This window comes from Hyla sarda, chromosome 7, assembly GCF_029499605.1.
Source record: "Hyla sarda isolate aHylSar1 chromosome 7, aHylSar1.hap1, whole genome shotgun sequence".
NCBI classification, from domain to species: Eukaryota; Metazoa; Chordata; class Amphibia; order Anura; family Hylidae; genus Hyla; species Hyla sarda.
Window position 1 is genome coordinate 9,570,949 of NC_079195.1, and position 25,028 is coordinate 9,595,976.

The 25,028-nt window shown below is 45.1% G+C and overlaps 1 protein-coding gene across 3 annotated transcripts in view; it reads right to left on the reverse strand.

The window, feature by feature from the left end:
* Window positions 1-1,524: 1,524 nt before the first annotated feature.
* The window catches only part of LOC130282071 (inactive pancreatic lipase-related protein 1-like), a 72,096-nt gene continuing 48,592 nt past the window's right edge, over window positions 1,525-25,028 (reverse strand). For 2 of the 3 annotated variants that reach the window (XM_056529932.1, XM_056529931.1), the window contains exons 9-12: window positions 8,418-8,516; window positions 7,445-7,564; window positions 6,661-6,779; window positions 1,525-1,730 (exon numbers count right to left, since the gene is read on the reverse strand). In XM_056529932.1, coding sequence (XP_056385907.1) covers window positions 1,629-1,730; window positions 6,661-6,779; window positions 7,445-7,564; window positions 8,418-8,516 — 440 coding nt within the window. In that variant the 3' untranslated portion in view covers window positions 1,525-1,628. Of the gene's footprint in view, window positions 1,731-3,021; window positions 3,132-6,660; window positions 6,780-7,444; window positions 7,565-8,417; window positions 8,517-25,028 lie in introns of those variants that run through there. The other variant, XM_056529933.1, reaches the window with a different exon arrangement.

Consider the following 25,028-nt stretch of genomic DNA (forward strand, 5'->3'; position numbering starts at 1 on the left):
CTAGTCGAGTCCCCATTTCTGGTGAACTTTTCAGGGGTGTTTCTGATGCTCTGGATTTCCTCCCCTTTGGGTTTTTGGACAGCTTAGTCATCAAGGCGGCCACTTACTTAGGGTTCTATGGTTTCCTACGACCGGGTGAATTTACTGTCTCCTCCACCAGGTGTTTGGGTCTTTTGAAGGGCCAGTTAGTTTTCCGGGACCCATATTTTTCCCTTACACTTAAACATACTAAAACTTCCCTCACACCTGTACAGGTCAGGTTTTTCCCTTCTGGGCATAAATGGTGCCCGGTTCTGGTGTTGCAGCAGTTGCAGGAGGCTCTATCAGATCAGGTCCCTACATTTCTGTTACTCCCGCACAACAACCTACCACTCACCACCTCTTGGTTCGTTAAACACGTTCGCACACTGGTAACTGCGTTGGGTCACGATCCCAACTCCATATCTGGGCACTCGTTCCATATGGGAGCAGCGGCTGCAGCTTCACATCACAAGGTGCCCGCGCATCTGATTAAAAGCTTGGGCAGGTGGGATTCTGGCTGTTTTGAACGCTATATCCCTAACCCCCATGCTGAATTAGACGAGCTCTTTACGTTTCTGGCATTGTAATATTGTGTTCTAAAATAGATCTTTCAAACCCTATCTGTGTGTTTTTGCCCTCTATAGGTGTGCCCTCGCTTACGGTTTTGGCACACCTCAGACTGTTAGGGAAGGTTGCTAGAACAATGTTCGGTAAGTACGTTGTCCAATAAGCATTGACCACAAGTGGAAGCCCATTGGGCTGTATTTGTGGGAGGAGCTGGGAGTCCCTATATATACCCTCCCCTTACCTGTAAAAGGTGCGTATGTTGTGTTCAATCCCTCCCAGCCCTCCCCTTTTCTCTTCACTATTCCATGGGGCATGCCCTCTATAGGTGTGCCCTCGCTTATGGTTTTGGCACACCTCAGACCGTTAGGTAAGGTTGCTAGAACAATGTTCGTTAAGTACGTTGTCCAATAAGCATTGACCACAAATATATCTCCTGTATATCGTGATATGGACCATGTTGGTATAACCTGGGTATATACTGTATATAATATATATGTACAGCTGGTATAAGTTATATATCTCCTGTATATAGTGATATGGACCATGCTGGTATAACCTGGGTATATACTGTATATAATATATATGTACAGCTGGTATAAGTTATATATCTCCTGTATATAGTGATATGGACCATGCTGGCATACCCTGAGTATATACTGTATATAATTATATATGTATATCTGGTGTGCTTTATGCATTCTCCATTATTTTGTTTGGGCTGTGGATGCCATTATAAACAATATACTATGAGAATGAAGAGACTGATTCTATTACAATTCGCTCTAGTGATGGAGAACCTGCCCCCAGAGATGTCTGTGACAAGGGGGCGACTGATCGGAGTTGGATTCATCCTCCCCGGATATTGGTAAGGAAAGAAAGTCCACTGTAATTTTTTGGATATTTTTTATTAATATCTTGGTTATTACTTGTGCTTTTTCTTTACAATATTTGCATGGAATCAGAATCTCTAACCTTGACCTACAAGGAGCCATTTTAGCTCCAGGACGGGTTGTAGACCATTCTGGGGCACATCCCATACTCTACACTGTGGTCAGGGTATAGGTTTGCGGTTCTGGTGATGGAGGGGGCCTGGCATGATGACCCATGTACTGACACCCCTCAAGACACGGCTCTGCGAGTCCCTGTAAAGACAAAGCATCAAGGTTAAAGTGAGGACTAATAGTCGCCGACCGCTTTGGCCTGAGCTCTCTCTTCTGTTACGGATCTCGGCCGTAGCCTGGAGGTAGTTTTCTATTTTGTACAGAAGTGATGGTCATCTTAGGTAGGTAGGTAGGTATGGTAGGTATGTGTGGTAGGATAAAATGCTGTATAAAGAAGCACAACCAAGGCTAAAGCGTTAGATTCCTCCTTATTGTGGTAAAGAATAATGCGTTTCAAGATGGTGCTGATCTCTTCATCAGATCCTATGTTAGTGTCTGTAAGGGGCTGGTAAGCAGGTTTGTTGCATCAGAATAAGGCACCAGAAGTCTCTTTAAAAGATATTATAGGCTTAGATATCAGGATAGGCACTACAAATCTACAGAACAATATGGAAGTCATGACATTTCTTTTATTGGCCTATACACAGGTTATGAGTGGATGGCAGCAGGTACCTGGATTACTTTTCTTCTAGCTGACATGGTGGATACCATTGTTGGATGTTTAAAGTGGTACTCCACTGGCCAGCATGGAACTAAATGTTCTGAACGCTGTTTGTGTGACATCACGGCCACACCCCCTCAATGCAAGTCTATGGGAGGGGCCGTTACATCACGAAGGTGCTTGGCCGACCCCGCAGCGCGAAAACAGTGTTTGGAACATTTAGTTCTACGCTGGCCAGTGGAGTACCCCTTTAATAGAAGCTAAAGTCAAGGCCTTGATGGATTCCTTACTTATCCTGGATAATAATAGAGCCAAGTCTCAGCTTCCTTGACTACAGTGTGGCCCTTGGCCCCTTCATTCTCTAGAACAGCAGAAGCCAGGATCCTCCACCAGAGTAGACCACATTCCTTCTTAAATAGTACCCGTCCCCAAACTAAACTTTTAATATATTGTTCCTTATTTAATTATAAGACACTTTGCTTTTCTCAACCTTTATATCTTTTTAAAGTGATTGAAAAAAATGGCCACTAGGTGGCTCTGTGTAAGTCAAACAGTTAGTTTGGTCTCCTCCTGGCCTGGCAGGGGAACAAAACCCAGGCAGTGCGTGCGGAGCATGGCGGTGCACAGCTCTCGCAGGCATCAGTGATGTTACACCTGCTGGGGAATGCCAACTTTCTCCTGCCAGGAGCTCACACAATGTGAGCAAGGGGAAAGGTATGATACAGAGTTTTTTTTAACCCTTTAAGGACCAAGCGTTTTTCTGTTTTTGTACTTTCGTTTTTTCCTCCTTATCTTTTAAAAATCATAACCCTTTCATTTTGCACCTAAAAACCCATACTCTACACTGTGGTCAGGGTATAGGTTTGCGGTTCTGGTGATGGAGGGGGCCTGGCATGATGACCCATGTACTGACACCCCTCAAGACACGGTTCTGCGAGTCCCTGTAAAGACAAAGCATCAAGGTTAAAGTGAGGACTAATAGTCGCCGACCGCTTTGGCCTGAGCTCTCTCTTCTGTTACCGATCTCGGCCGTAGCCTGGAGGTAGTTTTCTATTTTGTACAGAAGTGATGGTCATCTTAGGTAGGTAGGTATGGTAGGTATGTGTGGTAGGATAAAATGCTGTATAAAGAAGCACAACCAGGGCTAAAGCGTTAGATTCCTCCTTATTGTGGTAAAGAATAATGCGTTTCAAGATGGTGCTGATCTCTTCATCAGATCCTATGTTAGTGTAAGTAAGGGGCTGGTAAGCAGGTTTGTTGCATCAGAATAAGGCACCAGAAGTCTCTTTAAAAGATATTATAGGCTTAGATATCAGGATAGGACACTACAAATCTACAGAACAATATGGAAGTCATGACATTTCTTTTATTGGCCTATACACAGGTTACGGGTGGATGGCAGCAGGTACCTGGATTACTTCTCTTCTTCTAGCTGACATGGTGGATACCATTGTTGGATGTTTAAAGGGGTACTCCACTGGCCAGCATGGAACTAAATGTTCTGAACGCTGTTTGTGTGACATCACGGCCACACCCCCTCAATGCAAGTCTATGGGAGGGGCCGTTACATCACGAAGGTGTTTGGCCGACCCCCGCAGCCCGAAAACAGTGTTTGGAACATTTAGTTCTACGCTGGCCAGTGGAGTACCCCTTTAATAGAAGCTAAAGTCAAGGCCTTGATGGATTCCTTACTTATCCTGGATAATAATAGAGCCAAGTCTCAGCTTCCTTGACTACAGTGTGGCCCTTGGCCCCTTCATTCTCTAGAACAGCAGAAGCCAGGATCCTCCACCATAGTAGACCACATTCCTTCTTAAATAGTACCCGTCCCCAAACTAAACTTTTAATATATTGTTCCTTATTTACTTATAAGACACTTTGCTTTTCTCAACCTTTATATCTTTTTAAAGTGATTGAAAAAAATGGCCACTAGGTGGCTCTGTGTAAGTCAAACAGTTAGTTTGGTCTCCTCCCGGCCTGGCAGGGGACCAAAACCCAGGGAGTGCATGCGGAGCATGGCGGTGCACAGCTCTCGCAGGCATCAGTGATGTTACACCTGCTGGGGAATGCCAACTTTCTCCTGCCAGGAGCTCACACAATGTGAGCAAGGGGAAAGGTATGATACAGAGTTTTTTTTTAACCCCTTAAGGACCAAGCTTTTTTCTATTTTTGCACTTTCGTTTTTTCCTCCTTATCTTTTAAAAATCATAACCCTTTCATTTTGCACCTAAAAACCCATATGAGGGCTTATTTTTTGCGCCACCAATTCTACTTTGTAATGACGTAGGTCATTTTACCCAAAAATCTACGGTGAAACTGAAAATAAATAATTTGTGTGACAAAATTGAAGAAAAAACACCATTTTGTAAATTTTGGGGGCTTCCGTTTCTACGCCGTACATTTTTCGGTAAAAATTACACTTTATCTTTATTCTGTAGGTCCATACGATTAAAATTATACCCTACTTATATAGGTTTGATTTTGTTGTACTTTTGGAAAAAATCATAACTACATGCACGAAAATGTATACATTTAAAATTGTCCTATTCTGATTCCTATAACTTTTTTATTTTTCTGCGTATGGGGTGGTATGAGGGTATGAGGGATCTGAAGTTTTAATCGGTACCATATTTGTTTTGATCAGACTTTTTGATCGCTTTTTATTCCTTTTTTTATGGAAGAAAAGTGACCAAAAATACGCTATTTTGGACTTTGGAATTTTTTGGCGCATACACCATTGACCGTGCGGTTTAGTTTACGATATATTTTTATAGCTCGGACAGTTACCCACATGGCGATACCATATATGTTTATTTTTATTATGGTTATATATTTTTTTATATGGAATTTGGGAAAAGGGGGTGTGATTTAAACTTTTAATAAAGAAGGGGTTAATGTGTGTGTTTTAAAACTTTTTGGAAACTTTCTTTATTTTTTTTATACTTTTAGTCCCCTAAGGGGACTGTATTTGATTCCTCATACAGATCAATGGGGTTATATACAATCCCATTGCTCTGTGCTCAATTGATAAAGCCTGGTCCTGCCAGGCTTTATCATTCTGAGCAACGGATCCTCCGCAGCAGGAGAGGTAAGCCCTCAGGCTACCTCAGTAGTGCATCGCCCGCCCCCCCCCCCCCCACGCCACTTGACCACCAGGGGCGGGATACAGGCACCTTTAGACGCCGCTGTCAACTTTGACAGCGGCGATGTAAAGGGTTAATAGCCGGCCGCGGCGATCGCCGCATGTCAGCTATTAACGCCGGCCCCCAGCTACAGGAATCAGCTAGGGACCGGCCGGTATGATGCGGGCTCGAGTCGGGAGCCCGTCATACCCCGTTACTGGCCATTGGAAGAGCATAGACGTCCATGGTTGTTATCGGGTTAATGCTCAGAAATTATTTTTTTAGGGGCAGGAGGAGTGTTAGGAGTAGTTAGGGAATATAATTTGAGTTAGTTTAGAAAATAGGTTTTTATGACAGGTTCTCTAGAGGACACCACGTGATGGTTTCCAACCTTGTTGTAGTAAGACACATCTTTCAAAATTAATAATAAAGAGGACATTCCTTCCAAAAGCCACGGCCTGATTTCTATCCTTGTGGTAGGTCACATACACATCTTACAAGATCAATGACCTCCCAGGGCATTACCGCCCATTGGTAAGAACTTTTGCAAGATGAGAAGCCCCCATTGATGTTATTTTGCCTCCATTACTTCACCACTCAGCAGAGACCTCAATGTTTACTACTGAGGGGAATAGGGGGGAGAACATAGGATTACCACAGGGCCGGCTCTGTCTATAGGCAAAATAGGCAGCTGCCTAGGGCGCCTTCTTGAGGGGGGCACTGCTCTGCCTGCCACAAGAAACTTAGCCAGCATCTGAACAAACCACTCAGGGAGGGGGGTTGTTACAGTGTGTCATCCTGGTAGTAAGGTGGGGCATGTCACAATGGACGGGGTCAAGGGGGCAGCAACATTAGCTTTCGCTTAGGCTGGCAAAAATCCTTGCACCAGCCCTGGATACCCAAACAGATTTGCTAGAAAGGGGAATAAGTATCCATGACTAAATAACTACTTGAGCTCCACTGGCTCTTCACCAATAACCAGAGACCTTCAATGCCCTGTTCCGGTGATGGGTTGGACCTTTTCTCACACGGCGCTAAGAATGGAGAAATATTACACATCTTGTTTTTTCTGTCTCATATTTCCCTGGACTTTAGATGGAGAGTCCCTTTATGGGGGGGGAAGGGTTACTTGATGCCAGAATGGAGCCGCTTAGTTTTGGGGATGGCTCTACTTTGATTTGTCAGGGATACGATACCGAGAAAATCCAAGTGATTGATATTTTGGAGAAATCAATGAAGGCGATTTGCTCTCGTCTATTGATGACCTGGAGGTTCTGTAGACCCAGTAGGTTATAGGTTACACAGGATGTGACATTTATTATGGGTGGAGGGTATGACCTGTGTATACCTGTAGGCAGTCCTCCAGAGAATTACATGGATTGGCCTTATACTTCTCGGGATTGGTGATGCTCTCTGTATAGTACTGGATGGATTGGAAGTGGCTACAGAAGACGAGGCCGAATTTCTCTAGAACCAAAAGACATACGTATTAGGGATTATTTGACACACAGAAATTGAAGGATAGATTCGATATCTGAAGAATGAGATTGGTGAATGAGATCTTAGAGATCTACATACTACAGTACCCATAAAGTAACTAAATATTGTCCACATATCACAAATGTAGTTTAGAGAAAGCTCAGCTGGAGGACTGGGCACAGGGACTTATAAGGATGAAGCTATGATCCACATAGGTCCCGGGAGGCTACACCCTAAATGATTAAAGGGGTATTTAGGGTTTATACATCTTATCTCCAAAGGATAGGGGATAAGATGTATGATCCCTGGGGTCCCACCACTGGGTACCCCCGCGATCTCGGTGCAGCCCCCAGCATTCTGTGCCGGGCACTGCCTCCGACATGTCACAGCCACATTCCCTAGTGACGCCACGCCCCCTCCATTCATGTCTATGTCACTAGTGGGCGTGGCAGTGATGTCCCTGTCTCAGGGGCAGTGCCCGGCACAGAAAGTCAGGGGCGGCACTGAGATCACGGGGGTCCCCAGTGGCAGGACCCCTGGGATCATACATCTTATCCCCTACCCTTTGGATAAGAGATAAGATGTGTAAACCCAGAATACCCCTTTAACAATTATTGATATAGTCCATCAGTATTTATAATCGCATGCTTTACCTTTTAACTCATCGGGTGTTAGGGTAACATCTTTCACCAACTCCCCACAGCCGGAAAACATCGCTTGCAAAGACTCCGAGCAGTTGATGGGTCCCATAACCGAAAAGAGGAGACAAGTAACTGAAAAACCAGAAGAAGCTCAGACTTTTGACAAGTTTGACAAGGGGCTGTGTTGTGAGAATTTCAGGAAAATGTGCACAACAATAGTTTACTGGAGATATAAAACACAAAAGGTAACTTCCTTATACAATTCTGCCACCACAGATGAGGGTTGGAGATGCTTGAAGGATCGAGATACTTTCCTTCACACATGGTGCCCTTGCTCTTCTCTTCGTTCCTAGTGGTACCCCCATATTCCCATTATGCAATAGTATATGTAACACAAATGTACCCTCTTCTGCTGAATGCGTTCCCAAAAGGTTATATAGGGTCTCAGAACCATTTAATGGAACATTTTATTGTCACTGCTCAGCTTCATGTCCCTACTTATTGGATGACTCCAGATATTCCATCGTTGAAGGCATGGAGACTAAAAGGTGACCAGATATAGTCATTTTTTGTACCCACAATCTTATTTCATCCCCCTCCCCCATCCACTCTCTTGTAAGACTGGATAATAAGAATGTGGTAAATGGAGTCTATATTCTTTTTGTTGGGATAGATTTATCAATGGCTTCAAAACTTTAGAACAAAATATCATAAATGGCACCAAATGTATCAAAGGTATGCACATTCTCTTTCCTGGAGGATGAGATTTCCAGAAATTAGTTTTTGTACCCAAAAGTTAGTTTATAAGTGTCCCGAGACCAAACTGTGACCCGACTGAGGCCACAGCTCTAACCTCTGATTTACAGGTATATTGACGATTACATTTTATTATAGGGCATTGGTTTTCCCTTTTCTCAGTTTTTTTGTGACCCCTTCCCATCAGCACCCTCTTCTGGGGGTTAACATTGGTGTTGTGCAGTTTTACCTTGCTCCCGAATAGCCGGGACATCTTGACACTCCGGCATATCTACACCTTTATTAGGATAGACATCAACGTGACCAATAGGAGTTCGGAATCCCAAACCTGCAATAGTTGAAAAAAATCTTCTGTCAATTTTTTTTTTTAACAAATTCAAACACTTCCTTTTTTATTGTTTAGAGCCAGATAGAAAACAAAAACAGATTAAAAACGGTTTTAGTGTTTGTAATTTTTACATTATTACATTCTTTGTACATGACTATGGGGGCGACCATCTTGCCTGGGCTGCTTTTAACAGCATTTAGAGGTACGCTTTTTAGCAAGCACCATGGACAGGCCACAAGAGACAAAATCTCATTGATATGAATGGGAAAGGTGTCTGGGCATGCTTTATGACCTTTACAGAGGTCATTCCCTAGGGAGGGGGAGGCTGAGCTGTGAACATCATCTATTGTCTTCTCTATCCACTGGTGTCACCTTTCACTGTACTCTTGTACATGATTACAAGGAGGAGGCTGCCAGGAAGTGATCTCTACAGAAAAGGAAGGCTCAGCTTAGTTTTAGACCTTGTGGCCAGAATCGAAATTGCAAGATTTCAGGATCATTTTATAATACAAGTAGCAAATTGGCAAATTAGTAAAAATATCACCCAAAAATTCTTAAAAAATATCAGCATGAAGAAATTCTTGTCATGAAAACAAAACAAGAGAAGATATTCTCACGGGGATTCCTGGAAATTTAAAGGGGTACTCCGGCCCTAGAAGTCTTATCCCCTATCCAAAGGATAGGGGAACCCTGCGATCTTGGCTGCGGCACCCCAGACATCCGGTGCACGGAGAAAACTTCGCTCCGTGCCAGATGACTGGCCATGCAGGGTGGTGGCTTGTGATGTCACAGTCACGCCCCGCTTATGACATCACGACCATGCCCCCTCAATGCAAGTCTATGGGAGGGGGCGTGATGGCTGTCACACCCTCTCCCATGGACTTGCATCGAGGGGGCGTGGCCATGACATCACGAGCAGGGCATGAGAGAATATATATATATATATATATATATATATATAGTTAAGGCTGATTTATCAGCCTGTGTTTCAGGGAGGGGCAGAGGCTCACCATAAAATACGGCCCGCTGCTTCTCATCTCCGTCGCAGGTCTCCGTTCTGTGACGTTGCGTGTCTCCTGCCTGTGACGTATCCCACGTGTCTCCTCGGCATCTGGAACAGGGTGGCCAGCTCAGCTTGCTGCTTCTCCTTCACCTTTATTCATGTTTGGGGAGTTCTTTCGGTAAGTAGTGCTTGGAGTTTTTCTTCACGGTTGGTGTGTGTTCACCCTTGGTTATTGGCTACCATGGGGTCGGGCCCTCTGTCATGCGTTGGGTATGTTTAATTACAGTAATACATTTAATCATAGGTCTCAGCATTAGCCTTTCAGCTCATTTAGTCAGGCAATCAATCACTTGTTGTTGTTCATGTTCAGTGGAGTTTATTTGGGTAAGTAATGCTTATTTTCACTAATGATCGGTGCATGTTCACCCTTGGTTATTGGCCACCACAGGGTTGGGCCATCATTCACGTGACTGGTATCCGTTTACATTCACTCACAGTAATATACATTTTATCGTAGGTCTCAGCATTAGCCTTTCAGCTCATTTAGCCAAGTATTATGCACTTGTCGTCATTCACATCCTGTTGAATCATTTCGGTAAGTAGTGCAAATTTTTTCAATGGTTGGTGTACATTCCCCCTCGGTCGTTGGCCACCTCAGGGTCAGGCCCTCTCTAGTGTTTGGCACCCACTTTTCTTTACCCAAAGTATCACTTCATCATAGGTTTCACTTCTAGCTTATGCAGCCCAGTTAATCAAGCATTGCTCTCGTCGGCATTCATGTTTCGTGGAGTTCTTCGGTAAGTATTGCTTGATATACTTCATAGTTGGTGTACGTTCACCCTCGGTCATTGGCCACCTCCGGGTCGGGCCCTCTCTAGTGTTGGCACTCACTTATGTTTACTTACAGTTTCATTTCATCGTAGGTCTCACTGCTAGCTCATTCAGCCCAGTTAATCAAGCATTGCACTTTTCGGCATTCACGTTTCGTGCAGTTCTTCGATAAGTAGTGCTTGATTGGCTCCATGGTTGGCGTACGCTTGCCCTCCGTTATTGGCCACCTCTCGGTCGGGCCCTCCCCAATGTTTTGCACCCACTCGCTTTCACTTATAGTAGTATTTCATCATAGGTCTCAGCCATAGGCGTGCACAGCCTATTGCATTAGGGTGTGCACCCTAAAGCACAAACTCAAGCTGCGCACGCTTGTGTGTGTTTATGTGTGTATGTATATATATATATATATATATATATATATATATATATATATATACACACACACACACACACACTCTTGCTTGCATGCACACATACATAAACAGACCTACACTCATAAAAATATCAATACAAACAAAATGAAAAACGTTATTAAAACTTTTTTTTGGGATTGGAAGCTTTTTTTTTGGATTGGAGGCTCCATTATACATACACTGTGACTGTACAGCAATCATACATCCAATCCATTAATAATGTATTGGATGTATGATTGCTGTACAGTCACAGACACAGTGTATGTATAATGGATGTATGATTGCTGTACAGTGTATGTATAATGGAGGTATGATTGCTGTACAGTGTATGTATAATGGAGGTATGATTGCTGTACAGTGTATGTATAATGGAGGTATGATTGCTGTACAGTGTATGTATAATGGAGGTATGATTGCTGTACAGTGTATGTATAATGGTGGTATGATTGCTGTACAGTGTATGTATAATGGATGTATGATTGCTGTACAGTGTATGTATAATGGATGTATAACTGATGTACAGTGTATGTACAATGGATGTATGATTGCTGTACAGTGTATGTATAATGGATGTATGATTGCTGTACAGTCAGTGTATGTATAATGGAGGTATGATTGCTGTACAGTGTATGTATGATGGATGTGTGACTGAGGTACAGTGTATGTATAATGGTGGTATGATTGCTGTACAGTGTATGTATAATGGATGTATGATTGCTGTACAGTGTATGTATAATGGATGTATGATTGCTGTACAGTGTATGTATAATGGATGTATGATTGCTGTACAGTGTATGTATAATGGAGGTATGATTGCTGTACAGTCACAGTGTATGTATAATGGATGTATGATTGCTGTACAGTGTATGTATAATAGATGTATGATTGCTGTACAGTGTATGTATAATAGATGTATGATTGCTGTACAGTGTATGTATAATAGATGTATGATTGCTGTACAGTGTATGTATAATAGATGTATGATTGCTGTACAGTGTATGTATAATGGATGTATGATTGCTGTACAGTGTATGTATAATGGATGTATGATTGCTGTACAGTGTATGTATAATGGATGTATGATTGCTGTACAGTGTATGTATAATGGAGGTATGATTGCTGTACAGTGTATGTATAATGGAGGTATGATTGCTGTACAGTGTATGTATAATGGATGTATGATTGCTGTACAGTGTATGTATAATGGATGTATGATTGCTGTACAGTGTATGTATAATGGATGTATGATTGCTGTACAGTGTTTGTATAATGAATGTATGATTGCTGTACAGTGTATGTATAATGGAGGTATGATTGCTGTACAGTGTATGTATAATGGATGTATGATTGCTGTACAGTGTATGTATGATTGCTGTACAGTGTATGTATAATGGATGTATGATTGCTGTACAGTGTATGTATAATGGATGTATGATTGCTGTACAGTATGTATAATGGATGTATGATTGCTGTACAGTGTATGTATAATGGATGTATGATTGCTGTACAGTGTATGTATGATTGCTGTACAGTGTATGTATAATGGAGGTATGATTGCTGTACAGTGTATGTATAATGGAGGTATGATTGCTGTACAGTGTATGTATAATGGATGTATGATTGCTGTACAGTCAGTGTATGTATAATGGAGGTATGATTGCTGTACAGTGTATGTATGATGGATGTGTGACTGAGGTACAGTGTATGTATAATGGTGGTATGATTGCTGTACAGTGTATGTATAATGGATGTATGATTGCTGTACAGTGTATGTATAATGGATGTATGATTGCTCTACAGTGTATGTATAATGGAGGTATGATTGCTGTACAGTCACAGTGTATGTATAATGGAGGTATGATTGCTGTACAGTGTATGTATAATGGATGTATGATTGCTGTACAGTATGTATAATGGATGTATGATTGCTGTACAGTGTATGTATAATAGATGTATGATTGCTGTACAGTGTATGTATAATAGATGTATGATTGCTGTACAGTGTATGTATAATAGATGTATGATTGCTGTACAGTGTATGTATAATAGATGTATGATTGCTGTACAGTGCATGTATAATAGATGTATGATTGCTGTACAGTGTATGTATAATAGATGTATGATTGCTGTACAGTGTATGTATAATGGATGTATGATTGCTGTACAGTGTATGTATAATGGATGTATGATTGCTGTACAGTAAGTATAATGGAGGTATGATTGCTGTACAGTGTATGTATAATGGAGGTATGATTGCTGTACAGTGTATGTATAATGGAGGTATGATTGCTGTACAGTGTATGTATAATGAATGTATGATTGCTGTACAGTGTATGTATAATGGAGGTATGATTGCTGTACAGTGTATGTATAATGGATGTATGATTGCTGTACAGTGTATGTATGATTGCTGTACAGTGTATGTATAATGGATGTATGATTGCTGTACAGTATGTATAATGGATGTATGATTGCTGTACAGTGTATGTATAATGGAGGTATGATTGCTGTACAGTGTATGTATAATGGAGGTATGATTGCTGTACAGTGTATGTATAATGGAGGTATGATTGCTGTACAGTGTACGTATAATGGAGGTATGATTGCTGTACAGTGTATGTATAATGGAGGTATGATTGCTGTACAGTGTATGTATAATGGAGGTATGATTGCTGTACAGTGTATGTATAATGGAGGTATGATTGCTGTACAGTGTATGTATAATGGATGTATGATTGCTGTACAGTGTATGTATAATGGAGGTATGATTGCTGTACAGTGTATGTATAATGGAGGTATGATTGCTGTACAGTGTATGTATAATGGAGGTATGATTGCTGTACAGTGTATGTATAATGGATGTATGATTGCTGTACAGTGTATGTATAATGGATGTATGATTGCTGTACAGTGTATGTATAATGGATGTATGATTGCTGTACAGTGTATGTATAATGGATGTATGATTGCTGTACAGTGTATGTATAATGGATGTATGATTGCTGTACAGTGTATGTATAATGGATGTTTGATTGCTGTACAGTGTATGTATAATGGAGGTATGATTGCTGTACAGTGTATGTATAATGGATGTATGATTGCTGTACAGTGTATGTATAATGGATGTATGATTGCTGTACAGTGTATGTATAATGGAGGTATGATTGCTGTACAGTGTATGTATAATGGATGTATGATTGCTGTACAGTATGCATAATGGACAGGGCCGTCTTTAATTTTGATTGGACCCTGGGCAAGCAATTTTTTTGGGGCCCCCCGGTGCCCCACCCCCATCCCACACACACTCGGAATCAGTACAGGATCAGTAATGTAATGTATTTACACAGTCACCTCACCAGCAGAATAGTGAGTGCAGCTCTGGAGTATAATACAGGATATAACTCAGGATCAGTACAGGATAAGTAATGTAATGTATGTACACAGTGACCTCACCAGCAGAATAGTGAGTGCAGCTCTGGAGTATAATACAGGATATAACTCAGGATCAGTACAGGATAAGTAATGTAATGTATGTACACAGTGACCTCACCAGCAGAATAGTGAGTGCAGCTCTGGAGTATAATACAGGATATAACTCAGGATCAGTACAGGATAAGTAATGTAATGTATGTACACAGTGACCTCACCAGCAGAATAGTGAGTGCAGCTCTGGAGAGAGGTTGTGTTCTGCTGAGCTCCTGCGACTTCCACAGGAGCAGTGATTTCCTTCCGCCCCTCCCCAGGTGTGTGGCAGACACCTGGGTAGGTTCTCCTGCTATGGAGCCTAGGGGATCTGGAGCTTCATCTTGCACTCCCCGTACCCGGCCGGCGGGGGGTGCCAAGGAAAATACCACGGCCAACAATCCGGACGGAATTAGGAGAACAACCAGGGCTCACAGTAATGTTGTGCCCCCTCCCCCGTCCTCAGCTGGGAGCTGCAAAGCCTCCAGCAAAAGCCCTGCAAGGAAAAGAAGCTCTTCCAGGCAGAGGAGTGCAGTGAAGGCAGCTGTGTCTGGACCCTCAGAACCCCAGCAATGGGGGGTAAAGGGGAACAGAGAATCACTGGTGACCTTTGGATCAAGAATCCAGGCGAAGATGGCTGAATATGAACAGCTTGGAAAGCAGCTTCGTGGCCTTAGAGAAGATCTAAAGTTTGCCATCTATCAAGCGGATCAGGCACCTAAGGCAAAGAGATCAGCATTCAACACCAAGGTGAGGTCTCTGAGGAAAGAGGTGGAGGAGCTTGTGAGGAGGAGATCGGACATTGTGGAGGAGCTTGTGAGGAGGAGATCAGACATTGTGGAGGAGCTTGTGAGGAGGAGATCAGACATTGTGGAGGAGCTTGTGAGGAGGAGATCAGACATTGTGGAGGAGCTTGTGAGGAGGAGATCGGACATTGTGGAGGAGCTTGTGAGGAGGAGATCGAACATTGTGGAGGGTGCTGGGTTTCTTGGTGAGAAGCTAATTCATGAAGAGAGGTTCTCCAGCATGAGGGCCTCCAGAGGTTGTGAAAGTCAGCAAGATGAGGATTGCCGCAGTGAGGAGGAGGAGGAGATGGAGGAAGGTGAAGGAGGTGAGGAGGGCAATGTGAGTGAGGGGGATATGGACACTGTATCGGTATGTGCCACCATTGCTACCCCTGACCCCCCATTTACCCTGAGTGCAGACTATATAAACCCGGCTCAGGTGGCCTTACCTCTCTCCAGTGAGGAGGATGATGGCAGTGACTGCGGTGAAGGCAGCGGCTTGGCAGACGGGGGTCTCCTGCGGGCGATTGTAATGCAGGAGTCACCCACCCGTCTAGAAAATTTTTCTTTTGGAGACGATTTGGGCCCAGAAGAGAAGAAGAGGAATAAAAAAAAAAGGGCAAGAAAAGAAAGAAAACTGAGGGACAAGTGAAGTTTGTCTTTTCTCCTTTCCAGCAGTCTGAGTCGGCTGAAAAGTCGGTTCAGGGTGCTTGGTCCCCCAACCTGCCAGACCCCGTTTCTGTTGTGGAGCGGGGCCAGCATGGGGGATACAGTAGTGCACCCAAAATGTCCGTGGGTGCTATAGAAAAAAAAGGGCACCCTCCTGTGAGGGGGGAGGGTGTCCAGTGACCAGAAAATGGCGGCAGATTCACCCGTTCAGTTGAAGTGGGCGGTACAGGTGAGGAGCGGTAGTGGAATGGCACAGAGAGGTGTTATGGCTGATGTTTCTGTCAAGAATAATGGTCCTGGTTTGGTTTCTGGTTCGACTGCCCCCCCGGTAGTGGCTGCTTCTCCCAGAAGCTATGCCAGCGTCACTGCCGGGGGATCCCCATCTCCATCTGGCTCTGGGGGTCACTTGCAACAGCGCCTCCAGGTAGAGGGGAGGGGTGAGGTTGACCTGTCTTTTTGGATAGAAAGACATGGCTTAGGCGCCTTCCGAGAACAAAATGGGGAGGTGGTCTGGTCCCTCCCGACATCCGGGCAGGAAAGTGGCCGTAGGAATGTGGTCCGTTTAGTGTGGAGGGGCGAAGATGCGTGTCCGCCTCGGGGTAAGGTGGTTGAGCTCCTCCTCCGGATGGAATTCAGGGCAAGTGACATCTTTGCCCTGATCCACCCCTACGGTACTTCCGAGTTTGACATCAGCTTCGCTCGGCCAGAGGGTTTGGAACTTTTCTGGTCGAACTATGAGGTGGTGAAAAGCGAGCCCGGCTGGCGGGATTTCGCCGTAAAGGCGATATCCCGTCAGAATTTGGTCAAGAAAGTGACTGTTTTGACACGTAAGGAGTCACTATCTTGCTATGACATCATGACCTGGCTCAGCCGATATGGGGATGTGACGGACATGCCAAAAAAGAACTATGATGAACATGGGATCTGGTCTGGGGCCTGGACGTTTTCCGTCAAACTGAAGCGTTCGGGGAGCACTGTTGCCCACATCCCATCAGCTGCTTTTCTTGGGAGAGACAGAATCCAAGTTTTCTACCAGGGGCAGCCCAAGGTCTGTCACAGGTGTGGCAGCCCCACTCACTTTAGCGCAGCCTGTACCGTGCAGGTCTGTGCACTGTGCGGTGGGGTAGGTCATCTTGCCGCATCCTGTAGGCAGATCCGGTGTCATCTGTTTGGTGTCTTAGGACACGCTTTCAGCCGTTGTCCAAGCGCCTTTGCCCGTGCGACGGTCACCTTGGCTGGAGACAGCAGTAATGTTGCTTCAGCTGGGGAGGGCACGAGTGCGGGTGAAGGTGCAACAGGGTCAGTGAAGAGGAAAAGTCCCGCCAAGCTGAGGCGGGAGGCTAATCGGAGAAGGAGCAGGGAACTGGAGAGTTCCCATGTGGCAGGGGTAGCTTCTGACCCTGCTCCAGAGGTTAGTCCTGAAACTGCTGAGGCCCTGGAGGAGAATGTACTGGATGAGGAAAATCTACGGACCAGGTCCCAAGCGGAAGCTTACCTGCCCCCCCCCCTCTGATTGATCTGTCTAACCGGTACTCTGTCCTTGAAGACATCTCCTCCCCTTCCTTGAAGGAGGGGGTCAAGGTTGGGGTGCCTGAAGTGGGGAAGCCTCCAGGGGGAACTGGGCCCTGTCCTGATGGGGCAATTTCCTCAGGGGATGGGGCCAAACCGGAGCCAGGTGGAGATGGGGATTCAAAAATGGACCTGTCAGAATCAAAAAAACGGTCCAAAGAGAAGGAAGCCTCCTCGTCTGGGGATGAGGGGGTGAAGAAAAAGCAGAAATGAGGGTGTTAGGGTCGTCTAACTCGATCACCCATGATGGCGGCACTCACCGCATTGACGCTGGCATCTATTAACTGTGCCAGCATAAAGTCTGATACGGCTAGATTCGCAGCCTTTGATTTTCTCGGCCGTGTTGTTGCCGACATTTTCTTTTTACAAGAGACCAGGTTGTCAGATCTAGCCTCCCTGGTAAAAGCCAGGAGAGAGTGGAGGCGTGGCCCCTCCCACTGGTCTCTTGCGGCTGAGTCGTATAGTGGGGTGGCGGTCCTTTTTACCGCTCCTGTTGAATGCAGACGGGTTATTGAGTTAGAAATGGGGAGGTGCCTGATCTTAGATGTCCTCATGAAGGGGCAAGAGCTCCGGCTTATTAACATCTACGCCCCACAAACCAAGTGGGACCGTAAAGATCTCTTTATGAGGATTAAGCCCTTTCTTTTTACAAGCCGACAGGTGATCTTTGGAGGGGATTTCAATACTGTCACGAGATCCCAAGATAGGAGAGGTTCCAATGATCGGTTGGCTTATGATAGCATAGCTCTCAATAGTATAGTTAGGGAAGCTCGCCTAGAGGATGCCCACATCCGGAGCCCCTCAGGCCACGCGGGTTTCACCTATCATCGAGGTAGCTGCAGGTCTAGAATAGACAGGTTTTATTTGAAGGAGGAAGCCATCTCTTCCGCAGTGTCCGTGGTTGAGGTGGAGTCACTGTATGATTTCTTTTTCCTTGAATGTGTCAGAGACCCCCCGGATGGGTAAAGGTTATTGGAAGCTGAATTTGTCCCTCCTGGAGGAAGCGGAGGTAAGACAGTCCTTTGAGGATTTTCTTCAGAGTCAGGTACCTTTACTGGACCTGTGTAGTAGTAAGTCAGAGTGGTGGGAGATATTCAAGAAGAGGGTTGCGGGGTTCTTCCGCCAGCTCTCGAGCCTCAGGTCCCTGAACTGGTATCGCCTGTATCAGGGACTGAGGAGGAAACTCGAGCTTCTTGTTTCGACTGGAGGTAGCCGAGAGGATATCTCCAGAGTGAAATCCTTGCTGATAAGGTGTCAGTATGATAGGCACGCATCTTTGGTTTTTGAGAGGGATTTCAGGAAATACCGCTCGCCCGACCCTTACAGAAACTGTAAGATGTCAGTGAGTAGTAAAGTCATTTCAGGACTGATCGACAGTACAGGATCTCTGAATCGGTCCAGATCAGGGATCTTGGAGGTCGTCAGATCCTTCTACTCGCACCTCTTGGGAAGGAAGGATCTAGATCGAGACAGGATGTCGGCTTTCCTGGCTGAAACCATTCCTGAGCCAGGGGTAGACCCCTCTCTTGATGTTTTGGCAGAAGAAATCAGGGAAGAGGAAGTGAGACTGGCGATCGAGGGGCTTGCCCCCAAGAAGTCGCCAGGTCCGGATGGCTTAACATCCGAGTGGTACAGGACCTTTAAGGAGTCTTTAGCTCCCCTCTTGACTGAGGTATTCAATGAGTGTCTCTCCTCGGGCACTCTGCCGAAGTCAATGAGGAGGTCAGCCCTGATTCTTCTCTCAAAGGGTAAAGATCCCAGCCGTATTGAGAATTGGAGGCCCATAGCTCTTCTCAATACGGACAGGAACCTTCTGGCCAAGATACTGTTTAATCGGCTGGTGAAGTTTGCACTCCGGCTCCTTTCGGGGGCTCAGCACTGCTCTGTTCCAGGCCGAAGCACCTTAAGTGGGGTCCTTAGTGTCAGGGAGGCAGTGGAGCGGAGTAGTGCGGGTCTCTGGAAGGGGTACTTGCTGTCCCTGGATCAGGCCAAAGCATTTGATCGGGTGAACCATGACTACCTCTGGTCCGTCCTCCTGAGATATGGCTTATCGTGTACTTTTGTTAATTGGCTTAAGATCTTGCATACAGGGGCAGAGAGTTTCCCGCTGGTGAACGGTTGGTCTGGCCACTCTTTTGAGGTGGGGTCCGGAGTCCGTCAGGGTTGTCCTTTGAGCCCGCTTTTATACGTGTTCGCAATCGACCCCCTTCGTCCGGAGGGTAGATTGTGGGCCGTTGGCGGGAGTCGGGATGAGTCTGGCGGAGCTGGATGTTGCCCAGAGAGTAGTGGCGTACGCTGATGATGTCACCATTTTCGTGTCCTCGAAAGAGGAGGCTGATGTGGTGATGTCGGAGGTGGAACGCTACTCGGAGGCATCCGGGTCTAAGATCAACCGGGATAAGTGTGAAAGTCTTTGGCTGGGAGGGGGAGATCCCACGTTTGATCTCCCGGACACCCTTCCAGGGCCCCAAGAGTCAGCAAAAATTCTGGGCATCACATTCGGCCAGGATGATTATCCCACCAAAAACTGGGATGGTAAGCTCCAGGATGCCACTCAGAAGGTGGACCAGTGGAAGGGTTGGTCTATGACCCTCAGGGAAAGGGTACACCTGATCAAATCGTACCTGCTCCCCTTGTTTATCTATCTGGGCAGCGTATGTATCTTGCCAGAGGCTTACTACACTAGGGTCTACTGCCTGTTTTTCCAACTTTTATGGGGGAACAGGATGAACCTAGTCAAGAGGGAGGTTACGTACCGCACGAGGCGACTAGGGGGTTTATCTATGGTAAACCCTGTGGTGTTCTTAACGAACACCTTCTTGAAAGCTAACATCTCGAACCTCTGGTCAGAGAGGGCTCCTCCGTGCGTACTCTCCTGCAGGGAGTGGTTTCGGCCTTTCTTCCAGGAATGGGAGACAGGAGGGCAAGTGAAGGACCTCCGTACGCCCCATGGATATCTTCCGGCTTACGCTACCCCGACTCTGAAGGCGATACGTCGGTGGGGTCTGGGAGTGTGGGAGATCAGGACTCAGTCAAGGCAGTTCCTTGACACACGGGTTCTGTTGACCCACTTCCAGAAGCCTCTGGCGCTCAGGGACTGCTCAGGTCGGGATCTGAGGGTAGGGTTGTATCTTTTAAACATAAAAAGGATCCCCCAGAAGTGTTGGGACTTGGCCTGGCGCTGCTTTCAGGGGAAGCTATATGTGAGGGACAATTTGAAGTGTAGGAGATCTGATGACCGGGGATGTCCCCGAGAAGAGTGCGGGGACATGCTGGAAAGCATGGAACATTTCCTGCTTCATTGTCCCTTTAATATAGGGGTCTACAACCGGGTGGGCGCTTCCATCGGCTGCAGTCAACTTGCCGGCCTTACCTATCCGGAGTGGGCTTATGGGGCATTCAGGACCCTGGGTGGCCGTGATCGGGGCACTTTATTCTTAGTCAGTTTAGTGGTTAGGTACTACACGTGGAATGCACGGTGTTTAGTATCTACACAGCGGAAAGTCCTCTCCGAGGTGGAGGTCTGCAGGAACATCACTGGTGACCTCGGGAAAATCAGGTCTTTGGAGTATGGCAGTCTTGGTACCAGTAGGGCTTCTCACCTATGGAGAGGGTTTTCTTTTGATGTGCCCTAGGTACTAGACCTTTTGGGTAGAGTACCCTTGATTTGGTTAGGGACAGTGATGTAGGGACAGGGTTAGGGTGATAGTAGGGTCAGTTTATTTTTAGGGATAATGGTAGGGAGAGAGGTAGGGTGGAGTCAGGGAAAGAATATAAATTTTGTATGTATCAGGATTGCCATCCTTCTTCCTGGTGGTGGGCTAATGCATGTGCATCATAGCTTTTTGTTTTGTTTTCAGTTGTTAAGGTTATGAAGGGCTTACAGGCACCGAACTTGGGCCTAAAGTGGGTTGTATTGTGTGTTTATATATATTGTAATGCTGATAATGATAAAGTTGGTTGGGAGGAGTTCTAGGTTGGGAGGGTATATTTGTGGGTGGTGGTGGTTGTTTGTTTTGGTGGACCTGGCATGGGTCAGTTATGAACTGGACATTGAGGACTATGAACTGTATGGACTCTGACCCATGTACAGGAGGGCGGGTGGTGTGGGTGAAGTGACAGTTTAGTGTAGGTTGTTTTATTGTATTTGTAGGTGTGTTTTCTGTATATTTAGGTGTATATAGTGTATATAGTCTATATGTATAATGTTATAATTTTGTTTATCTTATATTATGGAAGTCGAACCAGTTGTTATTTTTGTAGTAATTTTTCTTTGGTATTTTTGTATCCCGTTGTGGATTTCATTTTTCTTTGGTCTAGGTTTCCTTTTCCCCAAGTTTGGGTGTTTTTGAGTTATAGATTTAATTTTCCTTCTTAACAATTAGGAAAATATGAAAGAAACAAAATCAAATAAAAAAGTATGTGTATATATACATATGAAGAAATAGATGGTCCAGCGCAGGATGACGTGCAATAAAAGCCAAAATTTATTGTAGGTTCAAGCCAAAGGATAGCAGGACACAAGGTAACGCGTTTCAGCCGGAAAGACCAGCCTTATTCATACAAAGATACAAAAGAAGTATAGACATTAAATTAATGGGGTGTAGTGGGAGTCCTTGTTGTGTGTGTTTTCCCAAGTTTGGGTGTTTTTGAGTTACAGCTAAATAGTGCTATTTTTATGTTTCTTTTTTTTTGGTAATGCAAGTTGAGTATGTATGTAAGTGTTGTTAGATATTTGGTTATGTAAGGTGCGTCTCCAGTATTTTCTAGGGAGACTGGGCTGGCCGGTTAGGCAGGATTTATGTTCTTTTATTTGAAATGTAAAGTTTGGGTTTATGTTGTTGTTTTCAGTTATGGCAAAGTTGTGCTGGTTTTGTGTTTGTTATGATTTACATTTTTCTAATAAAAAAGATTTACAGGATATAACTCAGGATCAGTACAGGATAAGTAATGTAATGTATGTACACAGTGACCCCACCAGCAGAATAGTGAGTGCAGCTCTGCAGTATAATACAGGATATAACTCAGGATCAGTACAGGATAAGTAATGTAATGTATGTACACAGTGACCCCACCAGCAGAATAGTGAGTGCAGCTCTGGAGTATAATACAGGATATAACTCAGGATCAGTACAGGATAAGTAATGTAATGTATGTACACAGTGACCTCATCAGCAGAATAGTGAGTACAGCTCTGGAGTATAATACAGGATATAACTCAGGATCAGTTCAGGATAAGTAATGTAATGTATGTACACAGTGACCTCACCAGCAGAATAGTGAGTGCAGCTCTGGAGTATAATACAGGATATAACTCAGGATCAGTTCAGGATACGTACAGGGGGAGGGGATTATCAGATTATACATGTGAGGGGAGGATATTGATTATTATAATCCTCCCCTCACATATATGTAACATCTCTCCCTCACATGTATAATCTGATAATCCCCTCCTCACATTGATTATCCCTTCACATATAATCTGATTATGATATTATATATGTGAAGGGATAATCAATGTGAGGAGGGGATTATCAGATTATACATGTGAGGGAGATGTTACATATATGTGAGGGGAGGATTATAATAATCAATATCCTCCCCTCACATGTATAATTTCCTCCTTTCTCACATTATATAATAAATCCCCCCTCACATTACATAATAAATCCCTCCTCACATTATATAATAAATCCCTCCTCACACTATATAATAAATCCCCCCCACCCCCCACACACACACACTATATAATAAATCCCCCCCCCCACACACACACTATATAATAAATCCCCCCCACCCCCCCACACACACACTATCTAATAAATCCCCCCCACCCCCCACACACACTATATAATAAATCCCCCCACGCCCCACACACACTATATAATAAATCCCCCCCACCCCCCACACACATTATATAATAAATCCCTCCTCACACTATATAATAAATCCCTCCCCCCCCCCCCCCCACACACACTATATAATAAATCCCCCCCACCCCCCCACACATTATATAATAAATCCCCCCTCACATTATATAATAAATCCCCCCTCACACTATATAATAAATCCCCCCCACCCCCCCACACACACTATATAATAAATCCCCCCCACCCCCCCACACACACTATATAATAAATCCCCCCCCCCACACACACACTATATAATAAATCCCCCCCCCACACACACTATATAATAAATCCCCCCCACCCCCCACACACACTATATAATAAATCCCCCCACCCCCCACACACACTATATAATAAATCCCCCCACCCCCCACACACACACTATATAATAAATCCCCCCCCCACACACACACTATATAATAAATCCCTCCCCACACACACACACACTATATAATAAATCCCTCCTCACACTATATAATAAATCCCCCCCCACACACACATTATATAATAAATCCCCCCCACCCCCCACACACACACTATATAATAAATCCCCCCCCCCACACACACACTATATAATAAATACCCCCATACACATACACACACCACACACACACACACATTATACATACTCACATATCCGGCGGTGGGTCCCATGCTGCGGCCTGGATCCTGGAAGCGGCCGTGTGGGGACTGAGAGGAGCGGGAGACTCTCTCTGCTCCGCTCCTCTCTATGATGCCACCCGTGACGTCGCACATCACGTGACCATCTCCCAGACAGCCATTGCGGTACTGGCTGCCTGGGTTCATAACGGGGGCGGCGGCGAACATAAAAAGGTAGCGTGCGGCGCAAACCCGCCCCCTCCTACTAACATTTTGTCCGGGCCCCTGATGCCTGGCCCGCCAGCCTTTATCAGCTTAAACAGGGCCCATGGGGCAAAAGGGGAGAGCTGCTTTTGGGCCCCCAGGAATTACAGGGCCCGGGGCAGCTGCCCCTTTTGCTCCGCGGCCGCGGTGATTAGGGTGTGCCTGGGCACACCCGGCACACCCTGTGCGCACGCCTATGGTCTCAGCGCTCGCTTATTCAGCCCAGTTAACCAAGCAATCCTTTGTCGCCATTCAGGTCTTGTCGAGTCGTCATGGGTTCAGCTTACATCTATTCAGTCCGTTACTCAAGTATAAGTTCTGGTCGTCATTTGAATTCTGCTGGGGTTAATTCAGTTCATACAATTTCGCTTACAGCATGTCTCCCGTTTCCAATATCGAAGACGCTCCGTCAAGCCTGGAAACATAGGCTTCAGATCATGGCAGCATCTCCTCTTTAAAGAACTGGACTATTCCCAAACTAACAGCCGAGCTGTCTAGAAGAGGGATTCGTTACCCGGCCTCAGCTAGAAAGGCCGAATTATACAGACTTTCCATGTCAGAATCGGCAGCCACTACTTCTGAGCAAGTTCCCATGTCCACCATACAATTGTCTTTAACTCAATTACATGCAATGATGAACTGCATGCAAGATAGGCTCCAGTCATTAGAGGATAAAGAGCCATCAGGAAGCCCACCCGCCAACAGCTTCTACCTCCCAGGCAACTTCCGCAGGTAGGGGTCTGGCTACGCCTGACATTACTTCTTCCCATTTCGTGCCAGTAACCATCAGAAACAAGATTTTAGAGGGTAAGGACATCAATCTTGCCTCCCTTCTACTCGCGACACAAGACATTGTAGAGAACAAAACAATCACGCGTGGCGATGTCTCTGTAGTCCTCAAAACTAAGGACGCATGCCTCAATAAAAAGCTGTCTATTGGAGAATTTGTTTTGGCTTTCAGCCTTTTCAGAGACGTCATTTGTTCAGCCCATCCTGAGAGGCGAGAG